Source organism: Rhineura floridana, chromosome 6, assembly GCF_030035675.1.
Source record: "Rhineura floridana isolate rRhiFlo1 chromosome 6, rRhiFlo1.hap2, whole genome shotgun sequence".
In the NCBI taxonomy this organism is placed as follows: Eukaryota; Metazoa; Chordata; class Lepidosauria; order Squamata; family Rhineuridae; genus Rhineura; species Rhineura floridana.
Genome location: NC_084485.1, coordinates 19,048,942 through 19,072,284, shown reverse-complemented (window position 1 = coordinate 19,072,284; position 23,343 = coordinate 19,048,942). Strand labels below are relative to the sequence as shown.

Sequence of the window (23,343 nt, the reverse complement as noted above, 5' to 3'; positions counted from 1 at the left end):
AAGCCCTTAATCCATTTTACTTACTGTTTGCCATTTGTGTAAATAAACATTTCTCTACATTTATATTGGCATTTGTTTTCTTGATAACTCCCCCAAGTAAGGAAGACCGTACTGGCATTTCTAAATTGATAGTAACATAGCACAATAACCATGGTGGCATGCAATCATCTCAAGATTAAAAGAACCAAAAATAGTGCCTCCATGTGCATCCTTTTAAGTCAAAGGTTCACATATATGTGTGAAAAGACTTACATGTAAATCCATTAACATCACTTAGTAGGAAGGGAGTAAACCCCACTGAATTCAATGAGACTTACTTGACCAAATAAATTTAGGATTGTGCTGTGAATACTCTGGAAAATTAAATTAATAATACATAAATATGAAGACACCATAGACAAATCATTGCCTTTCTAAGTATCTGTGAGCACTAGAAGCAGAAATGAGATTAGAGGCTTTTGTATACTCTACTTTACCTTTGGTAAAGATTAAATGAAACAAATGTTCCCTCCTTTGCCTGATTATTAGGCTGTAATCCTAGGCATACTTCCTTGGGAGTTAGCCCCACTGAAATCAATCGGAATTACTTCCAAGCAAACGTGAATCTCAAAAGAATAGAATTTTTAATGTAATATCTAAACTAAGTTAATGCTGGTGGAAAAAAATCTTCTTAAAATAAAGCATAATTATTTACCAAAGGAATTGGACTTAAAACAGGTGACAAGTCTTCAGTTTCAAATGTCTTTGCTTTGCCCTTTTCAGAAAGCTGCATTAATTTATTCATTTTCACTAAAGCAGACATGTTTTGGATGTTGTCGAAAGATTCCTTTTCAGGTGTTAACTCTTGAATAAAGGGAGATAAAGATGATCTTCTCACTGAAATATTTTCTTCAGTAGATTCTTCCTCTGTATCCTTCTCACAGCCTAAATAAACAAAGACACAATTTAACATATTGGTTTGTTTGTACATAAACCATGGCTTAGTATTACAAAAATGTCCTTGTGCAAATCTTGGGCTATGAACTCTCCCCCGCATAGCTGTGAGATTGGAAACTTCAAGCTTCCATTTTAGGTTAGCTACAAATTACTGTGTCATCTGTGGCTGGCCTTAACAGGGGTAGTGAACATGGTGTCCTCTAGATGTAGCCTACAACCTCCATCTGCCCTAGCTATGATGGCAAATAACTAGGGATGATCTGGAGGACACCATGTTGTCTATCCCTAATCCTAATTTTGGTTAATCTTAACAATGGTTTGCTGAAGCAACCGAGCTTCTTTATAACCCATGGGTTGAAGCTGGCTTGTTTCAACAATTAACATATAACTTAGTTAAAATTAATCAGTCTGCTCAGATTTGAATGCCATGGTAACCTTATAAATTGAGTCATGCTATTAGTCCATCTGACCTGATTCACATTGCAATGGTAAACCACATTTTAAAATAAGCTATGCTTTAATACAAACAAGCAGCATGCTAGTGCATGCTGCTCAACAGTGCTTGATTTGCTCCTCCCCTGATCCTGCCATTGCCATCCTGGAAGGAAACAAACTAGAGCATTGGCTTATTGTTATATGTGAACCAGCATTTATCATTTGTTTCTCTCCAAACAAATCACAAGCAGAAGCCACTTACTGCTTGTGGTTTGTTTGGGGGGAACAAACCATGAGCAATCGTTTGCTCATAATGCTAAGCCAGTACTTTGGTGTGTTTCGTCCCAGTGTGATAGAAAGGCAGGAGCAAACCGGGCACTACTGAGCAGCCTGCATCAGCACACTGCTATTTGCATTTGAACTGACTGTTAATGGCTCTCTAGGGTTTCAGACGGGAGTCTTTGCCACTGCTAACCAGAGATGTCTGGGACTGAACCTGGACTCTTTTTTTATACAAAGAATGTGTTCTACCAGTGAACTATAACCCTTTGCCATTCCACTATGGCCCCTCTCTAGTAATGACACATTGCATTTTATCATGTAGTATATTCTAATTTTCTTCCACAGTTTTTACTTACATTTTGCCAGAACAACATGACTTCCCTAGATTGTGAGAGAAAAACTGCGACTAAAAATGCCACTTATTCTCTTAATTTATCAGAGCTAGCATCTATCAGTGTCTGGCAATTCAGAGGTAACAAGCAAGAAACTGTAAGGAAAATACTAGAAAAATATAGTATCACTAAAAAAATGTAGACCCAGTAGCTTTTTGGGGCAGCCTTGTGTAGCATAAGTAATGGTAAAATATAATTTCCCCTTCAACATATATTGCAGGTCTTCTGTAGCTCTCAATTATTCTTAGAAAGGTTTTTTCCTGCCCACCCTACAGAAATTCTCCTCCTCTGAACTGGTGGGCAGGCCTCCTTCTAGAAGAGGAACATGAAGCCATTTTCTCCAGATTAAGGCATATAACAAGAACCCTAAAAAGGTGTGTTTGTCTTCTGATGGTGCCTTAGCTAGTGGATCGGTGCTAGAGATGTACACCAACAAAAGCACTAAAGCTTGCTGGGTTGCGCTGTTAAGATTTAATTCTAATTATCCAATAACTGTAAAGTACTGTAGGTTATAAATATTTCAGTGTTAGTCATTTGTTCTGTATTTTATGATTTCATAATTTTATGACGTTTTAATGGTTTATTCTATAACACAGTATGTTTTATGAGTGGGCAGTGAATAAGTAAATGAGTTTCATGTATATAATTTTTCAGTATTTCTGCTTTATTCAACATTACATACAATAACAGATCTATAAGTAAAAATATAGAACTTACTTCTCATTATCTCCAAAGAAGGTAGACTCTCAGATGAAGGCAATGGTGATAACTCCATTTGTTTTTTTGGCACATCATCTTTTGACTTAGTGGGCTTTTTTGGTTGGTTTACCATTTTTACTTTGGTTGTCTCACTAGAAACAATACACTGTTGTGCCTTTGGCTTATTAAAAGCTTTGCTTTTCATACTTTTGTGTTCTGGCTAGAGGTACAGAAAACTATCAGACACATTTCACTGGGTACTAAGCATGCTGATTTTATGTTACAAACAGAATAAATTCTTAAAATATTAATTTAAAAATATTATGTTTTGCCATTAGACAGAGTGTGAGTCCAAAGTGTCTAGGATGTAACTGTAGTGTCTGTCATGCAATGTTTGCCCTAGTATTCCTCCTGTAGCATTTCAATTCATCCATTAACCTTGTACTAATCTTCACACATTTCTTTACCTTATATGCTTTCCTCTTGGAACTTTAAACTGTCTTGAGTTTTTCCCTATGAGTCCGGCCATCACAACGGGATTTAGCTCCACCTATCGTGCGAAGGCAAGAATGTCTTTGAAGTCAAGACTAGGGGCGTCAGGCCCCTCCCACTCTCCAGTTCATTCTTGCCTTCGTACGAACAAGATTGGAATTTCACATAGCATTTAGCTAAGTCTCGTATTTGTTTGTGTATTTGTCTTAAAGTCCTTTTTTTGTTTTGAGTTTAGCCTACTGAGGGTCCCCTTAGAGACCGCGGCTGCGGCTTTCTTCGCCCTTTCCTCAGAGCTATTCAATTTATTTTATTTCCTTGACTGGGGGCTCCCTCTGAGACCACGGCTGCGGCTCTCAACCCCCCCCCCGGCTCTGTTGTATCCGTAGCCGGGGGACTCCCTCAGTGACCGCGGCTGCGGTTCTCTTTTTTGATTGCCTTTGATCGCTTTTGACCCTCCCTCCTCCCCCTGATCTGTTGCCGCGGCTGCGGCTTATCCGATCTCAGCGGGAGCTTGCAGCTGCGGCTCCCGCCGTTACCCCTTTGCCTCAGATCGCCCTCGCTACGTGGCTTAAATCCCACTGCGAAGGGCTTTACAGACCGCGATGGCGGCTCTCTCTGCGGCGGCTGCCATTTTTCCCCTACCTGTTTCCTTCCGGGGATTTTCTAGAGCCGCTACTGCGGTTTTCGGCGAGACCGTGCTGGGCAGCCCTTCCCCCAGTTCGCCTCCGACGGCCGCCATTGCTTCTTCCCTCTCCGCCATTTTTTCCCGCTCTTTTTTTCCAGGCGCCATTTTTTCCTTTTGATTTTGAATTTCCCGCCTTTTTTGTTCCCCTTATTATCGGATACCTCCCCTGCAGGCTATCTATCCGTACGTTTGTGTATATGTGCTGCTGACAAATTTACACGGCTAATTTACACACATTACTGTGGCTGTAATCATAGTGGCTGAATTATATTATCAAGGCTGGAGCTCCAATCCTAGTGGGCTGGATTGTATTATCAAGGCTGGAGCTTTAATCCTAGTGGCTGGATTACATTATCAAGGCTGGAGCTTTAATATCAGTGGCTGACTTGTATTAAATCTGATTTACATTGTATATCCTGCCCGCTCTGGGGCCGTGAACAAGCCAATAACCCAGCCTACAGCACTAATCTGAGTGTGCCAACTCTAAAACAGCCTATATTATATTAACGCTGATACCTCAGTGCATTCTGCCCCCTCTGTGGCAGTGCATTTCGCCATCTGCCAGTGTATCCTACCCCCCCGTGTTAGTACGCTGTGCCAGTTCGGGTCTTTACATCCTGCCCCCTCCGTGGCAGTGTACTGCACCCAGGTTTATATAAGATGGCAGAACAGCCAGGCATGTCACCATCAACACACATGGTGCCAGATCAGCCAGACATGCCACAATCAGCCAAGCCACAACATCATAACACGTCTAAGACCAGACATGCCAAAGCACTGGCTAAGACAAAACATCTTTCCAGCCATAGTAAACCAAAGCGCCCTCGTTATGTCTCTGTGCCAACCACCACCACAGCACAGACACACATAAGTGATATTTTCCATTCTCCTGCTACTGCCTCTGACGAGGAAGAGTTTGTTGGCTTTCCCGCTCACTGTTCGCCTAACGAACCTTCCTCTGGCTTACCGCCTCAGACATCTGTTCCAATAGTTCACCAGGCACATACATCTCCCACATCTGGTCTGCAGCTGTCTCCTGATTTCCTCTCTCAACTCCAAGCCATGCTGGCTTTTTTCACATGAATGCAGTCACTACCACAAGTTCCTGCCATACCCCCACTCAACATGGACCAACGTGCGTGCCATGAAGCTCATCCTTCCTGCTCACCAGATCCCTTTGATGTAGCCAGAGGCAGATGTACGGACGAAGCCTCGTATGCGGAGGAGTCAACTTTCACTGACCATGTTGAAGGAGACGACTGGAGCGACTATTCAGATCATGAGGAGGATACATCGTATCGCTTGTTTAATGCCTCAGACTATCAGCCCCTGGCACGCAGGGTAGTTAATACTCTTGGTCCCCAGACAGCGCCTTCAACTTCGTCTGCCCCAGCTATCAAAGGGGCCAAGGTCCTCAAATCCCCTGCACCTACTGAACACTACATCCCGGTGCCGGACCCAATTGCCAAATTAGCCTCTGAAGAATGGGACCATCCACTCAAAGCTCGACGCTTCAAGAACCTGGCTGACAGACTTTACGCCCTAGCCCCAGACTTTGCCACCAAGTTAGATGTCCCTGGCATAGATGAACCAATCGCTCGCCTCGTTTCACGATCTCTTTTGCCCAGGGAAGGGGAATCTCACCTAAAAGACACTACTGAGCGACGAATAGACTTCGCCCTCCGCAAGAATCACGAGGCCACTGCCCTAGCCATGCGTGCCTCCGCTTCAGCCTCCATCTTCTCCAGAGCATCTATGATGTGGATGGATGACCTTCTAGAGGATGCTAACCCTGATCCTGTCGCCTTCAAAAGAGCACTATTGAAATTACGTAAGACAGCAGCTTTTGTGGCCGATGCCACTTTGGATGCCACCCAATTAGGGGCACGAGCCATGACGACTCAAATAGTCGCTCGTCGCACCCTCTGGCTTCGCCACTGGCAAGCTGATTCAGTGGCCAGACTGAACCTGTCCAAGGCTCCCTACTCCGGATCTCTACTCTTCGGCGAGGAAGCTCTAAAGGCAGTGCTGGTTGATCCAAAAGATGCCCACAAACTGGTTCTAGCCACAGTCAAGAACATCGACCACAGGCCCTTCAGGTGATTTTCCTCCTTTCGTTCCAACCAGTCCTTTCGAGGAACGCGGCCAGGAGGACGAGGCCGCGACTTCAGACCCTATGACCCCAACGTATTCAGGGGCTCCTGGAACCGACGCTCCCAAGGCAGAGGTCAGTACCAAGGGCGCAGGGGCAACTCATCGTCCTCATATAAGGGAGGCCCCCGCCTACTCAAGTAGTATTAACGTCCTCCCCATAGGCGGCAGATTACTTTTCACTCATGGCTATAACATAGAGTTCTGGGCAACCCCACCAGACAGATTCCATCCTTCTCCTTGTCCAAGGACACCAGCCAGGCACAACATCATGCAGACAGCTATACATCACCTCTTGGACATAGCGGCGATAGAGCCAGTTCCCACAACTGAGAGGTCGGAAGGGGTGTACTCCCTCCTATTTGCTGTGCCAAAACGATATTTATCTTGGAGGGCGGTATTGGACCTCAAGTTTGTCAACCGTTTTGTAACATATCGCAGGTTCAAAATGGAATCACTCCATTCCATTACGGAGAGTCTGCTTGAAGGAGACTTCCTGGCTTCTATCGACCTTAAGGAAGCGTATCTCCATGTGCCCATTTGTATAGCTCACAGGAAGTTTCTTCGGTTTGCTTTTGGCCACCAGCACTTTCAATATAGAGCGATGTCATTCGGCCTCTCCTCTGCTCCAAGAGTGTTTACCAAGGTGCTACTCATCCTAGTGGCTTACCTTCGGACCCAAGGGGTTCATATCTACCCATATTTGGATGATCTGCTAACACGGTCCAAGTCTGAAGAGCTGGCTCAACATCATTTAATGATCACCCTCAATGTTTTGCAGACCTACGGCTGGCTTGTCAACTTCGACAAGAGCCAGCTCCAACCAACCCAACGCCTACTACATCTTGGGGCAATGTTGGACACCTTGCAGGCAATGGTCTTCCTGGCTCCAGATCGCATCACTGCCATCACAAGCATTGCAAGGTCCCTGATGCAACAAACATCCGCAGACGTCATGCTTCTCGCCAGAGCGCTCGGGATGTTTATCTCCACAATCCACATTGTGCCCTGGGCTCGAGCACACACTCGGCCCCTTCAGTGGACTCTGTTGCCTTTTCAAAAAGACACTGCCAGCTCCAAACATCGCAAAGTTCGTTTGAGCCCCGCACTGCGCCTCTCCTTCCGCTGGTGGACCAATGTGCAACACCTCTCCAAGGGCATGTCGTTCAGAGAACCCCACAGAACCGTTGTAACCACAGATGCCAGCCTCATCGGTTGGGGAACCCACTGCAACTCCCAGTACGTTCAGGGGGTTTGGTCCAATGCAGAGCAATCTCAAAGCATCAACTGGCTGGAACTAAAGGCTGTCCAATTAGCTCTATGTCATTTTCAGTCTCTGTCCCCTTTGCATCATGTGCTCATTCGAACAGACAACACGTGTGTAAAATCACATTTGAACAGACAGGGGGGCACCAGGTCTCGCCCTCTGCAGGACTTAGCCTCCCTCATTTTTGTCTGGGCAGAACAACATCTACAATCCCTGAAAGCAGAACACCTCAGAGGGATTTGGAATGTGACAGCAGACTGGCTCAGCAGACAACAGGTCTTTCCGGGAGAATGGAAACTTCACCCAGCCATTTTCCATCGTCTCCAGTGTCGGTTCGGCGCCCTCTTAGTCGACCTGTTTGCTTCCAGTCGCAATTGCCAGCTTCCCAGGTACTTTGCCCGTTACCTGGACTCAACAGCAGAAGCAGTGGATGCTCTAACAACACCGTGGCCAGACGGTCTATTGTACGCCTTTCCCCCCATACCATTGTTAGCCAAGACCTTGAGGAAGGCGCGAACCGAGAGGGCACAGCTGGTTCTGATAGCACCATTTTGGCCACGCCGACCGTGGTTCTCAGATCTTCTGGCAATGTCAATGATGGATCCTTGGACACTTCCAGTAACGCCAGACCTCCTATCCCAGGGTCCAGTACTGCACCAGGACCCTACTTGGCTCAATCTAACAGCGTGGCGTTTGAACGGAGACATTTGAGGTCAGCTGGACTGTCTGACGCTGTGATTGATATTATTTTGGCCTCGAGAAGACCATCTACCACTCGCATTTATCAACATACCTGGGCGGCTTTCTCCAAGTGGTGTCAGTCCCACCACCACGATCCATCCCAGGCCAATGTACATCAGGTGCTCCAATTTCTCCATAGTGGCTTTATGATGGGACTTCGACCCAACACTCTACGTCGCCATGCGTCTACTCTGTCATCCATTCTCTCAGTGTCCTCTCCTGGATATTTCCTCACATCCGTTCATCAAACGTTTTTTGAAGGGAGTCTCCCTACGCTCTCCGCCTGTTGTCCATCGGTTCCCCTCATGGAGTTTGCCGAAAGTTCTGCAGGCTTTGCAACGCCCTCCATTTGAACCAATCAGGACTATGCCCCTACGTATACTGTCCTTCAAGGTCTTGTTTCTGATCGCAATCACATCTGCCAGGCGCGTTTCGGAGTTGGGCGCATTGTCTTCTGCTCAACACCTCTGCGTCTTCCATAAGGACTCTGTTGTGCTGAAGACTGATCCTTCCTTTCGTCCCAAGGTTGATTCAGTTTTTCATTGCAACCAGGACATTGTGTTGCCTTCCTTTTGCCCGAATCCTACCCATCCTCTCGAAAAGGCTTGGCATTCGTTAGATGTCCGGAGGGCTCTCAAGACCTACTTGTCCAGGACCCAAGAGATTCGACGAACGGAGTCTCTGTTTGTATCCTTTCATCCAAGGTCTATGGGGCACAAGGTTTCCAATCCTACTTTATCCCGTTGGTTAAGGGCATGTATTACTTTAGCATATGAGTCTCTGAACATGTCAGTTCCAGCTAGTATAACGGCTCATTCTACCAGGTCAGCGGCCACTTCGGCTGCCTTTGCCACTAATGCTCCTGTTGCTGATATTTGTAGGGCTGCAGTCTGGTCTACCCCTCACTCGTTTATAAGGCATTATAAAATTGATCGCTATGCCTCTGCTGACGCATCTTTTGGCAGACGAGTGTTGCAACAGGTTCTTAATGAGGATTAACACGTGGGTGGTCCCTCCCTGTATGGGCTGCTGTGGTACATCCCGTTGTGATGGCCGGACTCATAGGGAAAATGGACCATTGGTCTCACCTGAAGGGTGATTTTCCTATGAGGACAGACATCACGACCCTCCCAGTTGGAGGATGACTATATATTTTCTAATGTGTTATATATTACTGTTACGCTATTATGTTTACATTTAAAAGTGAAGTCAAGACTTCTAGTTCTGTTATACCGCTATGTTGGAGTCATGTTACTATGCATGGTACTATTGTGTTATTTTCCTGCTGCCAGGCCTGTTGGCCTTGTTCTTGTATTTTTAGATATCTCTCCTCAGACTCGCTGCGAATGAACTGGAGAGTGGGAGGGGCCTGACGCCCCTAGTCTTGACTTCAAAGACATTCTTGCCTTCGCACGATAGGTGGAGCTAAATCCCGTTGTGATGTCCGTCCTCATAGGAAAATCACCCTTCAGGTGAGACCAATGGTCCAATTTATTTGTTGCCTGAAATAACACTGAATTTGTGCAACTGCACTCATGCTTCTATATACACTCAATACATTTTGATTCAGTGTGCTAGGGGAAAAAAGGATCCTTAGCTTTTGGCAAAAGAATTTAGCAGACAAAATCAGCAAGACATCTGTAATGAATGGGTGCACAATTAAAGTATTACAAATGCAGAATTAAATGGCAACATTGGGACATTCAAAGGAGCATGGAGTGAAACAACAACTAGGAAGAGGAAGCACATATATGGGATGCTCTAAGGCAGCTTTTCCCAACCTTGGGTCCCCAGATGTTGCTGGACTACAGTTCCCACGATTCCTGACCAGTGGCCATGCTAGCTGGGGCTGATGGGAGTTGTAGTCCAGCAACATCTTTGGGACCCAAAGGTTGGGAAAGGCTGCTCTAAGGAGTCTCAGTTCAAATGCCAAAGCGAACTCACGTGAACCATACCTTCTGCACTAATGTTTGGATCAGGACATAGTTCTTCTTTGGAATCTACATTTCAAGGCATTTCATGAGGTGATCTGAGGCCTGCCTTTTTAAAAAAAAAAAAAACCTACTTCTTTTTCAAAAATAGGTAACAGCAACTCCAAGCAGCTAGAAAGCCTGGCTGCTGATGCGGGACAGTCACCTCCCCTGCCCAGTACAATTTCCCCATGAGGGATGGTTCAGCAACACAGAGAGCATTTGTGGTCCTGTTTTGAATGTGTGTATGATAGAGGCAGCTGCTAGGCTTTCTATGATCCTAGAGCGGCTATTACCTAGAGAGAAAAGTTTTAAAAGGCAGCCCTCTTTTTTAACAAGAATTTTGTGCAGACCTCACAATGAACACATAAGGAAGTGCCACAAACTGGAATGAGACTGATCTGTCCATTCCTAACTGCATACAAATGGAGATAATGGACAGTGCACCTCATTAATATGTTACAGTTTTTCGTGATCAAAACAATTCGGCATTAAATAGTAATAATGAGTGACAGATCAATGCATTGCTACCCTGGGCTCCTACTGGGAGAAAGGGCAGAATATAAATCTAATGAATGAATGAATAAATGAATAATAAAGATATACCACCTCTTTGCACAATTATCAGTAGCGGGTTATGTAAAGATCCACTAGTTTGGAAACACCCTATCTTTCTTCAGCTGTTTTAACCTTAACTAGTAATAGAATGCTCAGGATTTTGTAGGAATTCTGTTTTCATTTATTACACTGAACTTATACACAGATTTTGTTTCTCAGTATAATGTTAAATGCCACTGTAACTGGATTATTTAAAATCAGTTCAGATAAGGGTTTTTCAACATATTTGCAATTATTTGCAGTTACTTAAAATAATGTTAAAATCCTATGCAGCTCTTCTGAATATCAAATTCAAGGCACAGTGAAGGCAAAAATTTACTGGTCAATCTTTAAAATGTAAGCTTGAATAGAAATTAAAGTAATTAATAACATGGCAGAATAAAATGATGCTTACATGGTCTTTTAAAATGTCTTTCTTAGTTAAGTGCGTTGAACATTCCTCTTCACTTTCAGCCTCTGAATTTGAGAGTTCTTTATAACATATTTTGGCTAGTGCCACTTTTCTGGGTTGTTTTGATCTGACTGCTTGTGTTTTCCCCCCAGCATCATTGTCACTTTGATTTGTAGAAACAGATACCTTTAGAATAAAATATACATCTTGAACACTGAACATGTTAATGATGACATTAATTATCAGGGGTCATCAAATGTTTTAGGCCAGTGGACACATCTGGAATTCTGAAAAAGTGCTGTGGGTGCCAGTCACAAAATAGCTGATGTGGGGGCATGGCATAACACAAAATCACTACCACATCTAAAAGTGCAGAAAAAGAGCCAGGATCACAAAATAGTGTGGGCATGCCCCTTCCATTATTGAGAAAAAAGGCATTTACATTAGCCTCCACCATGATCTCTCACAGAGATAAGCTCTTTTCACCTCTCCTCTGTTCAGAACAAAAGGGAGGGAGGGTGTTCAATACTGGCTTCCATCGACATGTGGGTATATTTAATGGGAGTGTATGCAATGTAGGAGAGGCTGAGTCCATCCAAACGGGAACTAAGCAGGAAAAGCATCTCTCATGCATTGTGGATTTTTGAAAGGATATCTACTGAAACCTTTTGTTGATGTCATAGGAGGCACTGGTGACCACACTGGCAACTCCTGAATTAAACGTATCTGACCTTATGGGCTCAGCATCAAAGCATTTTACAAGGTGTAACAAAAGAATAAATAATAACTTGTATACAAAGTGCAAAAAAAGATTTCTGGGTCTAGACGGGTTGGGTATAGAATTTTACAATCTCTGTAAAGACAAATTGGCCCCTAGATTGAAAGATCTATACAATGTCTGTCTTAATAAGGGGGTAACTCCTGACAGCTGGAAACAGGCAAAAGTAGCCTTAATTTTAAAAGAACGGAAAAAATGCTGCAGGGATAGAATCATACAGGCTCATTTCTCTATTAAATGCAGACTAAAAGATACTGACTGGAGTGCTGGCAAAGAAGGCTGAATGAGCTCATAAGTAAATATGTCAAACCTGATCAGACAGAGTTTAAAAAAGACGACAACTAAATACAAACATTAAGGAAAATGATAAATATGATAATTAAAGCTCAGATTAGCAGGAGGCTGACTGTATTGCTGTCTTTAGATGCTACTAAAGCCTTTGATAGGGTAGAGTGGTTGTACTTATTTGAAGTTATGGCTCTGTTTACAATATTCTAAAGTTTCTCAATATGTTAATACTATCGATACAAAATTACTCATAAATAGACAGCTAATGAAAGCGATAAAGCTAAAAAGACGGACTAGGCAGGGGTGCCATATGTCACCATTACTGTTTGCTCTTGCCATCGAGCGGCTGCAATTAGGAGGGATTATTTGACTACAACCTGGGAGACCAGGGTTTGAATCCCCACATAACCATGAAGCTCACTGGGTGATCTTGGGCCAGTCACTGCCTCTCAGCCTCATGAAAACCCTATTCATAGGGTCACCATAAGTCGGAATTGACTTGAAGGCAGTACACACACAAATCACGCTATCACTGGAAAGCCTGAGAATCTCACTCATGTATTAAGATTTATATTCATTAATACGCAGGGGGGAAAAACCTTTGTGGTTTAAGAATGTACCTATAGCCAACAGTTATTTCTGTCAAAATTTAAAAAGCAGGGAAATTGGGCAGCTACAGTGAATGCACCAGGGGAGCTGGAGACCTGACCTTCTCTCTGAGATGTTGTACTGCCCTACAAATTTGTAAAACACAGACAATTTGGGTTGGTCTTTCACAGTCCAATCCACTTGCTGTGTAGCATGGAAGAATTTGGTAACATGCCTCTGAGCATATGGTGAGTGGTGGCAACACCTGCAATCAGTCCAAATAACAGAAACAAGAGATGTGTTGTGCTGATCTTGTTTTAGCAGGGAGGAGTCAACAATATTAAGACAGATGATATACAGTAGTTCAGATAGTCATTTTCAATGTTTTATTTACTTTGCAATTTTAGTGAAGCTTTTTTTGCTTATTAGTGAATTTCTCTGCTTTTTAATATGGGAGGTAAGAAATGGGATCCTGTGCAAGTTTGCTGAGAATGGATTGATCATTTGCATACTTACTGAGTTCAATGGGATTTACTTCTCTGCAATCCGGCTTAGCATAGGTGAAACGGACCACGGGGGAGAAGAAGAGGGAGGGAGGTCTGGAGTAGGCGGGGGGGAAGGAGGAAGGAAGAGGGGAGGAAGAGAGGAGACGGGGAGGAGAAAAAAGGGGAAGTGGGAGGCAGGTTTGATAATTTGCATGCTTACTGAGTTCATTGGGATCTACTCCTATACAATCATGCTTATGATAGGAGAAACTGAGGTGGGTGAGGGGAAAGGGGGAGATTGGTGGGTATGCACTGAGCAGAGGGAAATCCACTTTCCTTTCCAAAATGAAAACATTGTGAACAGCATCATTGTTTTTCAGGGTTCCCCCCCCCACCTTTTTATTCTACAGCAGGCACGTGTAGTCTTTCACTCAAATTTAAACCAAAGCTGTCCCTGGCCACATCCACACCAAACATTTATTTCACTTTAGACAATCATGGCTTCCCCCAAAGAATCCTGGGAACTGTAGTTTGTGACAGGTGCTGAGATGTGCTAGGAGATGCCCAATTCCCCTCACAGAGCTACAATCCCCAGAAGGGCTGACTGTTAAACCACTCTGGCCACTGGCACTCTGTCAGGGGAATAGGGGTCTCCTAACAACTCTTAGCACCCTTCACAAAGTACACCTCCCAGGATTCTTTGGGGGGCGCCATGACTGTTTTAAATGGAATAAACGTCTGGTGTGACCCCCTGATTAGCCAAGCCAAGCAGCTATGAGTCTGGCTTTCAGAACACTGACAGTTGGTTCTCACTGAGCATGCCTGACACTATATACTGTGAAAACAAGACCAGGAGCAGACTGTGGTACAGATCATGAACTGGTCGTAGTGAAAATCAGCTAAGTAAAGCTAAAGAACAACAACAAAGCAATCATAATGCCAAAATACAATTTAAATAACATCCCAGAAGCATATAAAGATCAAATGAACAGGTTTGAGGCTTTAAACTTAGTTGACAGAGAACCAGAAGAACTATGGAATGAAGTCAGAGACATTATCAGGGAAGAATGCAAAAAGATAATACCTCTAGTTAAAACGAGAGAAAGACCTCTATGGATGACTGAATAAACTCTTAAAATGGTTAAAGAGAGAAGGAAAGCAAAAGCAAAAGGAGATAGAAACACAGTCAGAACCCTAAATGCAATAATACAGCAACTACTACGTAGGAACAAAGAGAACTATTACAATAGTTACTGCATAGAAATAGAAGAGGACAACAAAAAGGGTAGAACAAGAACCCTGTTCCAAAAGGTTAGAGAAATGAAAAGGAAATTTAAACCACGAGCAGGGATGTTGAATAATCAACGGGGAACCCACTGACTGACCGAGATGAAATAAAAGGAAGATGGAAGCAATACACTGAAGAACTCTATAAAAGAGATACCAGGATGACAGATTCATTCACGGAGGAACCGTATGATGAAGAACCAGAAATTTTAGAATGCAAGGTGAAAGCTGCTCTTAAAATACTTGGAAGAAACAAGTCACCACGAATAGAAGGCATACCAATAGAGTTGCTACAAGCTACTGAGACTAAATCTGTCCAAATTTTGACAAAAATCTGTCAAGAAATATGGAAAACTAAACAATGGCCCACAGACTGGAAGCGTTCCATATACATCCCAAGTCCAAAGAAAGGGGATCCCAGGGAATGCAGTAATTGTGAAACTATTGCCTTAATATCCCATGCAAGTAAAGTAGTTCTCAAGATTCTACAACAAAGGCTCTTATCATATATGGAGCGAGAAATGCCAGATGTCCAAGCTGGATTTAGAAAGGGAAGAGGTACCAGAGATCATATCGCAAACGTACGTTGGATAATGGAACGGACCAAGGAATTTCAGAAAAAAATCACCCTGTGCTTTATAGATTACAGCAAAGCCTTTGGCTGTGTAGAACATGAAAAACTATGGAATGCTTTAAAAGAAATGGAGGTGCCACAGCATCTGATTGTCCTGATGCGAAACCTATACTCTGCACAAGAGGCTACTGTAAGGACAGAATATGGAGAAACTGATTGGTTCCCCATCGGAAAGGGGGTGAGACAGGGGTGTATTTTATCACCCTATTTATTTAATCTATATGCAGAACATATCATACGGAAAGCAGGATTGGACCAAGATGAAGGAGATGTGAAATTTGGAGGGAGAAATATCAATAATTTAAGATATGCAGACGATACCATACTACTAGCAGAAACCAGTAATGATTTGAAATGAATGCTGATGAAAGTTAAAGAGGAAAGCGCAAAAGCAGGACTAAAGATGAACATCAACAAGACTAAAGTAATGACAACAGAAGATTTATGCAACTTTACAGTTGACAATGAGGACATTGAACTTGTCAAGGATTATCAATACCTTGGCACAGTCATTAACCAAAATGGAGACAATAGTCAAAAAATCAGAAGAAGGCTAGGACTGGGGAGGGCAGCTGTGAGAGAACTAGAAAAGGTCCTCAACTGTAAAGATGTATCACTGAACACTAAAGTCAGGATCATTCAGACCATGGTATTTCTGATCTCTATGTATGGATGTGAAAGTTGGACGGTGAAAAAAGTGGGTAAGAGAAAAATCAACTCATTTGAAATGTGGTGTTGGAGAAGAGCTTTGCGGATACCATGGACTGCAAAAAAGACAAATAATTGGGTGTTAGAACAAATTAAATCAGAACTATCACTAGAAGCGAAAATGATGAAACTGAGGTTATCATACTTTGGACACAAAATGAGAAGACATAATTCATTAGAAAAGATAATAATGCTGGGAAAAACAGAAGGGAGTAGAAAAAGAGGAAGGTCAAACAAGAGATGGATTGATTCCATAAAGGAAGCTACAGACCTGAACTTACAAGATCTGAACAGGGTGGTTCATGACAGATGCTCTTGGAGGTCACTGATTCATAGGGTCACCATAAGTCGTATTCGATATGGAGGCACATAACAACAACAATGAAAACTTAAGAGGGTTGTTATGCAAGCATTCAGGGTGCCTAGTTCAGGACTATAGGTTTTGTAAGGTTTTGTTTTGAAATGATCTTAAGGGAAGCAGCAGAATGGCATAGGGGCATATTTTCAATTTAACATTGCAGAATGCAAAAAGTCCATCCTGGCTATACTATACAGCCATTCTCGTGGCTGTTTAGTATCTGTTTGGAAATATCTCTGGCTATGATGTTAAGCAAACAACGTGATTACAATTAATTTGGATACAAATGAAAAGAACTATATTATGCAGCAATATGGAATGAACATATGAAATAAGCTTGTGATATATTTGGGGGTTAAATTGATAGAGGATGTAGAAAACATTCCTAAATTGAATTATGAAGCTTTAGTTGTGAGTGTGAAGGGCGAGCTAGAAAGATGAAAAAAGCTGTATCCATCATGGATGGCAACAGTAAATGCAGTGTGAATTACTATTTTCAAAAGGTTTTTAGTTATATTTGTAACATTGCCTTTGGCAATTGACTTTTAGAGCTGAAAAGTTGGCAGAAGATTTTAGACAATTTCATATGGATTGACAGAAGGCCCAGAATTGATAATATGAGCATGAAATCCTTGAAAGAGCTGGGAGGCTTAGGTGTTCCTAATTTATAAATCTATTATGAAGCTGCTCAGTTAACTTGATTGTGATTATGGCTTTACAGGGAAGAGAAGGAGGCCTTATACAATCTTACATTGGGGGATATTAACGGAACCATAAATTGTTTTAAGAACAGCTGGATGGCAACCACCTTGGTTCTAATACTTTCAAATTAGGAATCTCCCAGTGGAGTTGTTGGGCCCAACATTAATGTTAGGGCAAGAGACAATCTGGACAAGGAACTTAAATAAGACAAAAGGATTGATGGCAAATGTAATGAAACTAAAGAATAAGGATAATATCTCAAAATGGGAAAGGGAATTGGGATGACCCATACCATCCCAACAGTGGATAATGATCTAGAATCAAGTTGATAACATATATTTAAGTCTCTCTGTTATGGAAGCCCAGTATAAATTACTTTTGAGGTAGTACTTACTCCCTGCAAAATTAAATAAAATCTATGGGACTGATCACTTTAAATGCTGGAAGTGTAATGCAGTAAATGCGAACTTAACACATATGTGGTGGAATTGTCCTATTGTTGGGAATTACTAGAGGACGATTTTCCAAACAGTCTCAGGTACAGTTGGACATAGGATAAGACTAACCCCAATGTTAGTTTTGTTTAACATAATTATAGAATATATCTCTGAATATCAAATTATTTGTGTGCATTATGTATACAGCGACAAAGATTGCATAGAGAGGAATTTGAAATCTCAACAGCCTCCAACAGAGCAGGAATGTAAGACAAAATGTTTGGAATTGACAGTGATGGACAAATCGACAGAGATAGTAAGAAGGAGAGAAGAGAGAACTGGAAATAATGATTTTGAGAAAAGACAGAATTGTTTTGTCAAATTTTGGAATTCCCAGCATGGTAATGTAAGACTGGAAAGATATCTGTATACGTGATTATATATTTTTCTTCCTCTGCTTTTCTTAATGACAGACATATATGACATATGTTATGCTATGAATTATGCTGCTCTATGTTTGTATATATAACAATAAATAAATATATAAAAAAACAAAATGCAAGTCCATGACTCCAGAAAAGTTGTCAAAAATGTATAGTAATGTTTCTAATGTTTGTTGGAAATGTAAACAACAAGAAGGATCATTTTATCATATGTGGTGGTTGTGTAAAAAGGCAAAATTATTTGGGCACAGATAGGTAGGATGATGCAAAAAATTCTAAAGATAAATATTCAGTCAAAACCAGATTTTTTTTATTGGGTTTTATGGATAAACAAATAGAAAAGAAATATGGAAGAATAATATTATATATGATTACGGCAGCAAGAGTATTATATGCACAAAAGTGGAAAATGGACCATTGGTCTCACCTGAAGGGTGATTTTCCTATGAGTACGGACATCACAGCGGGTGTTAGCTCCACCTATCGTGCGAAGGCAAGAATGTCTTTGAAGTCAAGACTAGGGGCGTCAGGCCCCTCCCACTCTCCAGTTCATTCGCAGCGAGTCTAAGGAGAAATATCTAAAGATACAAGAACAAGGCCAACCGGCCTGGCAGCAGGAAAATAACACAGTAGTACCATGCATAGTAACATGACTGCAACAAAGCGGTATAACAGAACTAGAAGTCTTGACTTCACTCTTAAATTTAAATATAATAGCGTAACAGTAATATATAACACATTAGAAAATATATAGTCATCCTCCAACTGGGAGGGTCGTGATGTCCGTACTCATAGGAAAATCACCCTTCAGGTGAGACCAATGGTCCATTTTCCCTATGAGTCCGGCCATCACAGCGGGATGTACCACAGCAGCCCATACAGGGAGGGACCACCCACGTGTTAATCCTTATTAAGAACCTGTTGCAACACTCGTCTGCCGAAAGAAGCGTCAGCAGAGGCATAACGATCAATTTTATAATGCCTTATAAACGAGTGTGGGGTAGACCAGACTGCAGCCCTGCAAATATCGGCAACAGGAGCATTAGTGGCAAAGGCAGCCCAGGTGGCAGCTGACCTGGTAGAATGAGCCGTTATACTAGCTGGAACTGACAGCTTCAGGGACTCATATGCTAAAGTAATGCATGCCCTTAACCAACGGGATAAGGTAGAATTGGATACTTTATGCCCCATAGACCTTGGATGAAAGGATACAAACAGAGACTCCGTTCGTCAAATCTCTTGGGTCCTGGACAGGTAGGTCTTGAGAGCCCTCCGGACATCTAACGAATGCCAAGCCTTCTCGAGAGGATGGGTAGGATTCGGGCAAAAGGAAGGTAAAACAATGTCCTGGTTGCAATGAAAAACTGAATCGACCTTGGGACAGAAGGAAGGATCAGTCTTCAGCACAACAGAGTCCTTATGGAAGACGCAGAGGTGTTGAGCAGAAGACAATGCGCCCAACTCCGAAACGCGCCTGGCAGATGTGATTGCGATCAGAAACAAGACCTTGAAGGACAGCATACGTAGGGGCACAGTCCTGATGGGTTCAAACGGAGGGCGTTGCAAAGCCTGCAGAACTTTCGGCAAACTTCATGAAGGGAACCGATGGACAACAGGCGGAGAGCGTAGGGCGACTCCCCTCAAAAAGCGTTTGATGAACGGATGTGAGGAAATATGATCTCCAGGAAAGGACACTGAGAGAATGGACGACAGAGTGGACGCATGTCGACGTAGAGTGTTGGGTCGAAGTCCCATCATAAAGCCGCTATGAAGAAATTGCAGCACCTGATGCACAGTGGCTTGGGATGGATCATGGTGGTGGGACTGACACCACTTGGAGAAAGCCGCCCAGGTATGTTGATAAATACGAGTGGTAGATGGTCTTCTTGAGGCCAAAATAATATCAATCACTGCGTCAGACAGTCCAGCTGACCTCAAATGTCCCCGTTCAAACGCCACACTGTTAGATTGAGCCAAGTAGGGTCCTGATGCAGTACTGGACCCTGGGATAGAAGGTCTGGCCTGACTGGAAGTGTCCAAGGATCCATCATTGACATTGCCAGAAGATCTGAAAACCACGGTCGGCGTGGCCAAAATGGTGCTATCAGAACCAGCTGTGCCCTCTCGGTTCGCGCCTTCCTCAAGGTTTTGGCTAACAATGGTATGGGAGGAAAGGCGTACAATAGACCGTCTGGCCACGGTGTTGTCAGAGCATCCACTGCTTCTGCTGTTGAGTCCAGGTATCGGGCAAAGTACCTGGGAAGCTGGCAATTGCGACTGGAAGCAAACAGGTCGACTGAGAGGGCGCCGAACCGACATTGGAGACGATGGAAAATGGCTGGATGAAGTTTCCATTCTCCCGGAAATATCTGTTCTCTGCTGAGCCAGTCTGCTGTCACATTCCAAATCCCTCTGAGATGTTCTGCTTTCAGGGATTGTAGATGTTGTTCTGCCCAGACAAAAATGAGGGAGGCTAAGTCCTGCAGGGGACGAGACCTGATGCCCCCTTGTCTGTTCAAATGTGATTTTACACACGTGTTGTCTGTTCGAATGAGCACATGGTCCAAAGGGAACAGAGACTGAAAATGACGTAGAGCTAAGTGGACAGCCTTTAGCTCCAGCCAGTTGATGCTTTGAGTTTGCTCCGCGGTGGACCAAACCCCCTGAACGTACTGGGAGTTGCAGTGGGCTCCCCAACCGATGAGGCTGGCATCTGTGGTTACAACGGTTCTGCGGGGTTCTCTGAACGACATGCCCTTGGAGAGGTGTTGAACCTTGGTCCACCAGCGGAAGGAGAGGCGCAGTGCGGGGCTCAAACGAACTTTGCGATGGTTGGTGCTGGCAATGTCCTGTTGAAACGGCAACAGAGTCCATTGAAGGTATCGAGTGTGTGCTCGAGCCCATGGCACAATGTGGATGGTAGAAATGAACATCCCAAGCGTTCTGGCAAGAAGCATGACGTCTGCGGATGTTTGTTGTATCAGGGACCTTGCGATGTTTGTGATGGCAGTGATGAGATCTGGAGCCAAGAAGACCATTGCCTGCAGGGTGTCCAACATTGCCCCTAGATGTAGTAGGCGTTGGGTTGGTTGGAGATGGCTTTTTTCGAAGTTGACAAGCGAGCCGTAGGCCTGCAAAACATTGAGGGTGATCATTAAGTGATGATGAGCCAGCTCCTCAGACTTGGCCCGTATTAACAGATCATCCAGATATGGGTAGATATGAACCCCTTGGGTCCGGAGGTAAGCCACTAGGATGAGTAGCACCTTGGTAAACACTCTTGGAGCAGAGGAGAGGCCGAATGACATCGCTCTATATTGAAAGTGCTGGTGGCCAAAAGCAAACCGAAGAAACTTCCTGTGAGCTATACAAATGGGCACATGGAGATACGCTTCCTTAAGGTCGATAGAAGCCAGGAAGTCTCCTTCAAGCAGACTCTCCGTAATGGAATGGAGTGATTCCATTTTGAACCTGCGATATGTTACAAAACGGTTGACAAACTTGAGGTCCAATACCGCCCTCCATGATAAATCTCGTTTTGGGACAGCAAATAGGAGGGAGTACACCCCTTCCGACCTCTCAGTTGTGGGAACTGGCTCTATCGCCGCTATGTCCAAGAGGTGGTGGATAGCTGTCTGCATGATGTTGTGCCTGGCTGGTGCCCTTGGGCAAGGGGACGGATGGAATCTGTCAGATGGGGTTGCCCAGAACTCTATGGCATAGCCATAACTGAAAAGGTCCCTGATCCAGGAGACCGTAGTAAGGCGCAGCCATCGATCTCCAAAATTAAGTAATCTGCCACCTATGGGGAGGATGTTAAGACTACTTGCGTAGGCGAGGGCCTCCCTTATATGAGGACGAGGAGTTGCCCCTGCGCCCTTGGTACTGACCTCTGCCCTGGAAGCGTCGGTTCCAGGAGCCCCTGAATGCGTTGGGATCATAGGATCTGAAGTCGCGGCCTCGTCCTCCTGGCCGCGTTCCTCGAAAGGGCTGGTTAGAACGGAAGGAAGGAAATCGCCTGAAGGGCCTGTGGTCGCTGTTCTTGACTGTGGCCAGAACCGGTTTGTGGGCGTCTTTTGGATCAACCAGAACTGCCTTTAGAGCTTCCTCGCCGAAGAGTAGAGATCCGGAGTAAGGAGCCCTGGACAGATTCAATCTGGCCGCTGAATCAGCTTGCCAGTGGGGAAGCCAGAGGGTGCGACGAGCGACTATTTGAGCCGTCATGGCTCGTGCCCCTAATTGAGTGACATCCAAAGTGGCATCGGCCACAAAAGCTGCTGTCTTACGCAATTTCAATAGTGCTCTTCTGAGGGCAACAGGATCAGGGTTAGCGTCCTCTAGAAGGTCATCCAGCCACATCATAGATGCTCTGGAGAAGATGGAGGCTGAAGCGGAGGCACGCATGGCTAGGGCAGTGGCCTCGTGATTCTTGCGGAGGGCGAAGTCTATTCGTCGCTCAGTAGTGTCTTTTAGGTGAGATTCCCCTTCCCTGGGCAAAAGAGATCGTGAAACGAGGCGAGCGATTGGTTCATCTATGCCAGGGACATCTAACTTGGTGGCAAAGTCTGGGGCTAGGGCGTAAAGTCTGTCAGCCAGGTTCTTGAAGCGTCGAGCTTTGAGTGGATGGTCCCATTCTTCAGAGGCTAATTTGGCAATTGGGTCCGGCACCGGGATGTAGTGTTCAGTAGGTGCAGGGGATTTGAGGACCTTGGCCACTTTGATAGCTGGGGCAGACGAAGTTGAAGGCGCTGTCTGGAGACCAAGAGTATTAACTACCCTGCGTGCCAGGGGCTGATAGTCTGAGGCATTAAACAAGCAATATGATGTATCCTCCTCATGATCTGAATAGTCGCTCCAGTCGTCTCCTTCAACATGGTCAGTGAAAGTTGACTCCTCCGCATACGAGGCTTCGTCAATACATCTGCCTCTGGCTACATCAAAGGGGTTAGGTGAACAGGAAGGGTGAGTTTCATGACACGCATGATGTTCCATGTTGAGTTGAGGTATGGCAGGAACTTGTGGTAGTGACTGCATTTGGGTAAAAAATGCCAGCATGGCTTGAAGTTGGGAGAGGAAATCAGGAGACAGCTGCAGCCCGGATGTGGCCGATGTATGTGCCTGAGGAGCTATTGCAACAGATGTTTGGGGCGGTAAATCAGAGGAAGGTTCGTTAGTCGAATACTGAGCGGGAAAGCCAACAAATTCTTCCTCGTCAGAGGAAGCAGCAGGGGAATGGAGAATATCGCTTATGTGTGCCTGAGGTGCTGTGGTGGTGGTTGGCACAGAGACGTAACGTGGGCGCTTTGGTTTGCTATGGCTGGAAAGATGTTTTGTCTTAGCCAGGGCTTTGGCGTGTCTGGTCTTAGTCGTGTTAGAATGTTGTGGCTTGGCTGTTTGTGGCATGCCTGGCTGATCTGGCACCATATGGGTTGATTGCGGCATGCCTGGCTGTTCTGCCATCTTATATTAACTTGGGTACAGTACACTGCCACGGAGGGGGCAGGATGTAAAGACCCGAACTGGCTCAGCGTACGACCACGGAGGGGGTAGAATACACTGGCAGATGGCGGAGTGCA

General features: G+C 44.2%; 1 protein-coding gene across 7 annotated transcripts in view; it reads right to left on the bottom strand.

The window, feature by feature from the left end:
- The window catches only part of SYCP2 (synaptonemal complex protein 2), a 138,746-nt gene that overhangs the window by 29,490 nt on the left and 85,913 nt on the right, over window positions 1–23,343 (bottom strand). For 6 of the 7 annotated variants that reach the window (XM_061631111.1, XM_061631110.1, XM_061631117.1 and 3 more), the window contains 3 exons: window positions 11,063–11,245; window positions 2,763–2,964; window positions 695–924 (listed from right to left, as the gene is read on the bottom strand). In XM_061631111.1, the coding sequence (XP_061487095.1) occupies window positions 695–924; window positions 2,763–2,964; window positions 11,063–11,245 (615 nt within the window). The remainder of the gene's footprint in view (window positions 1–694; window positions 925–2,762; window positions 2,965–11,062; window positions 11,246–23,343) is intronic. The other variant, XM_061631116.1, reaches the window with a different exon arrangement.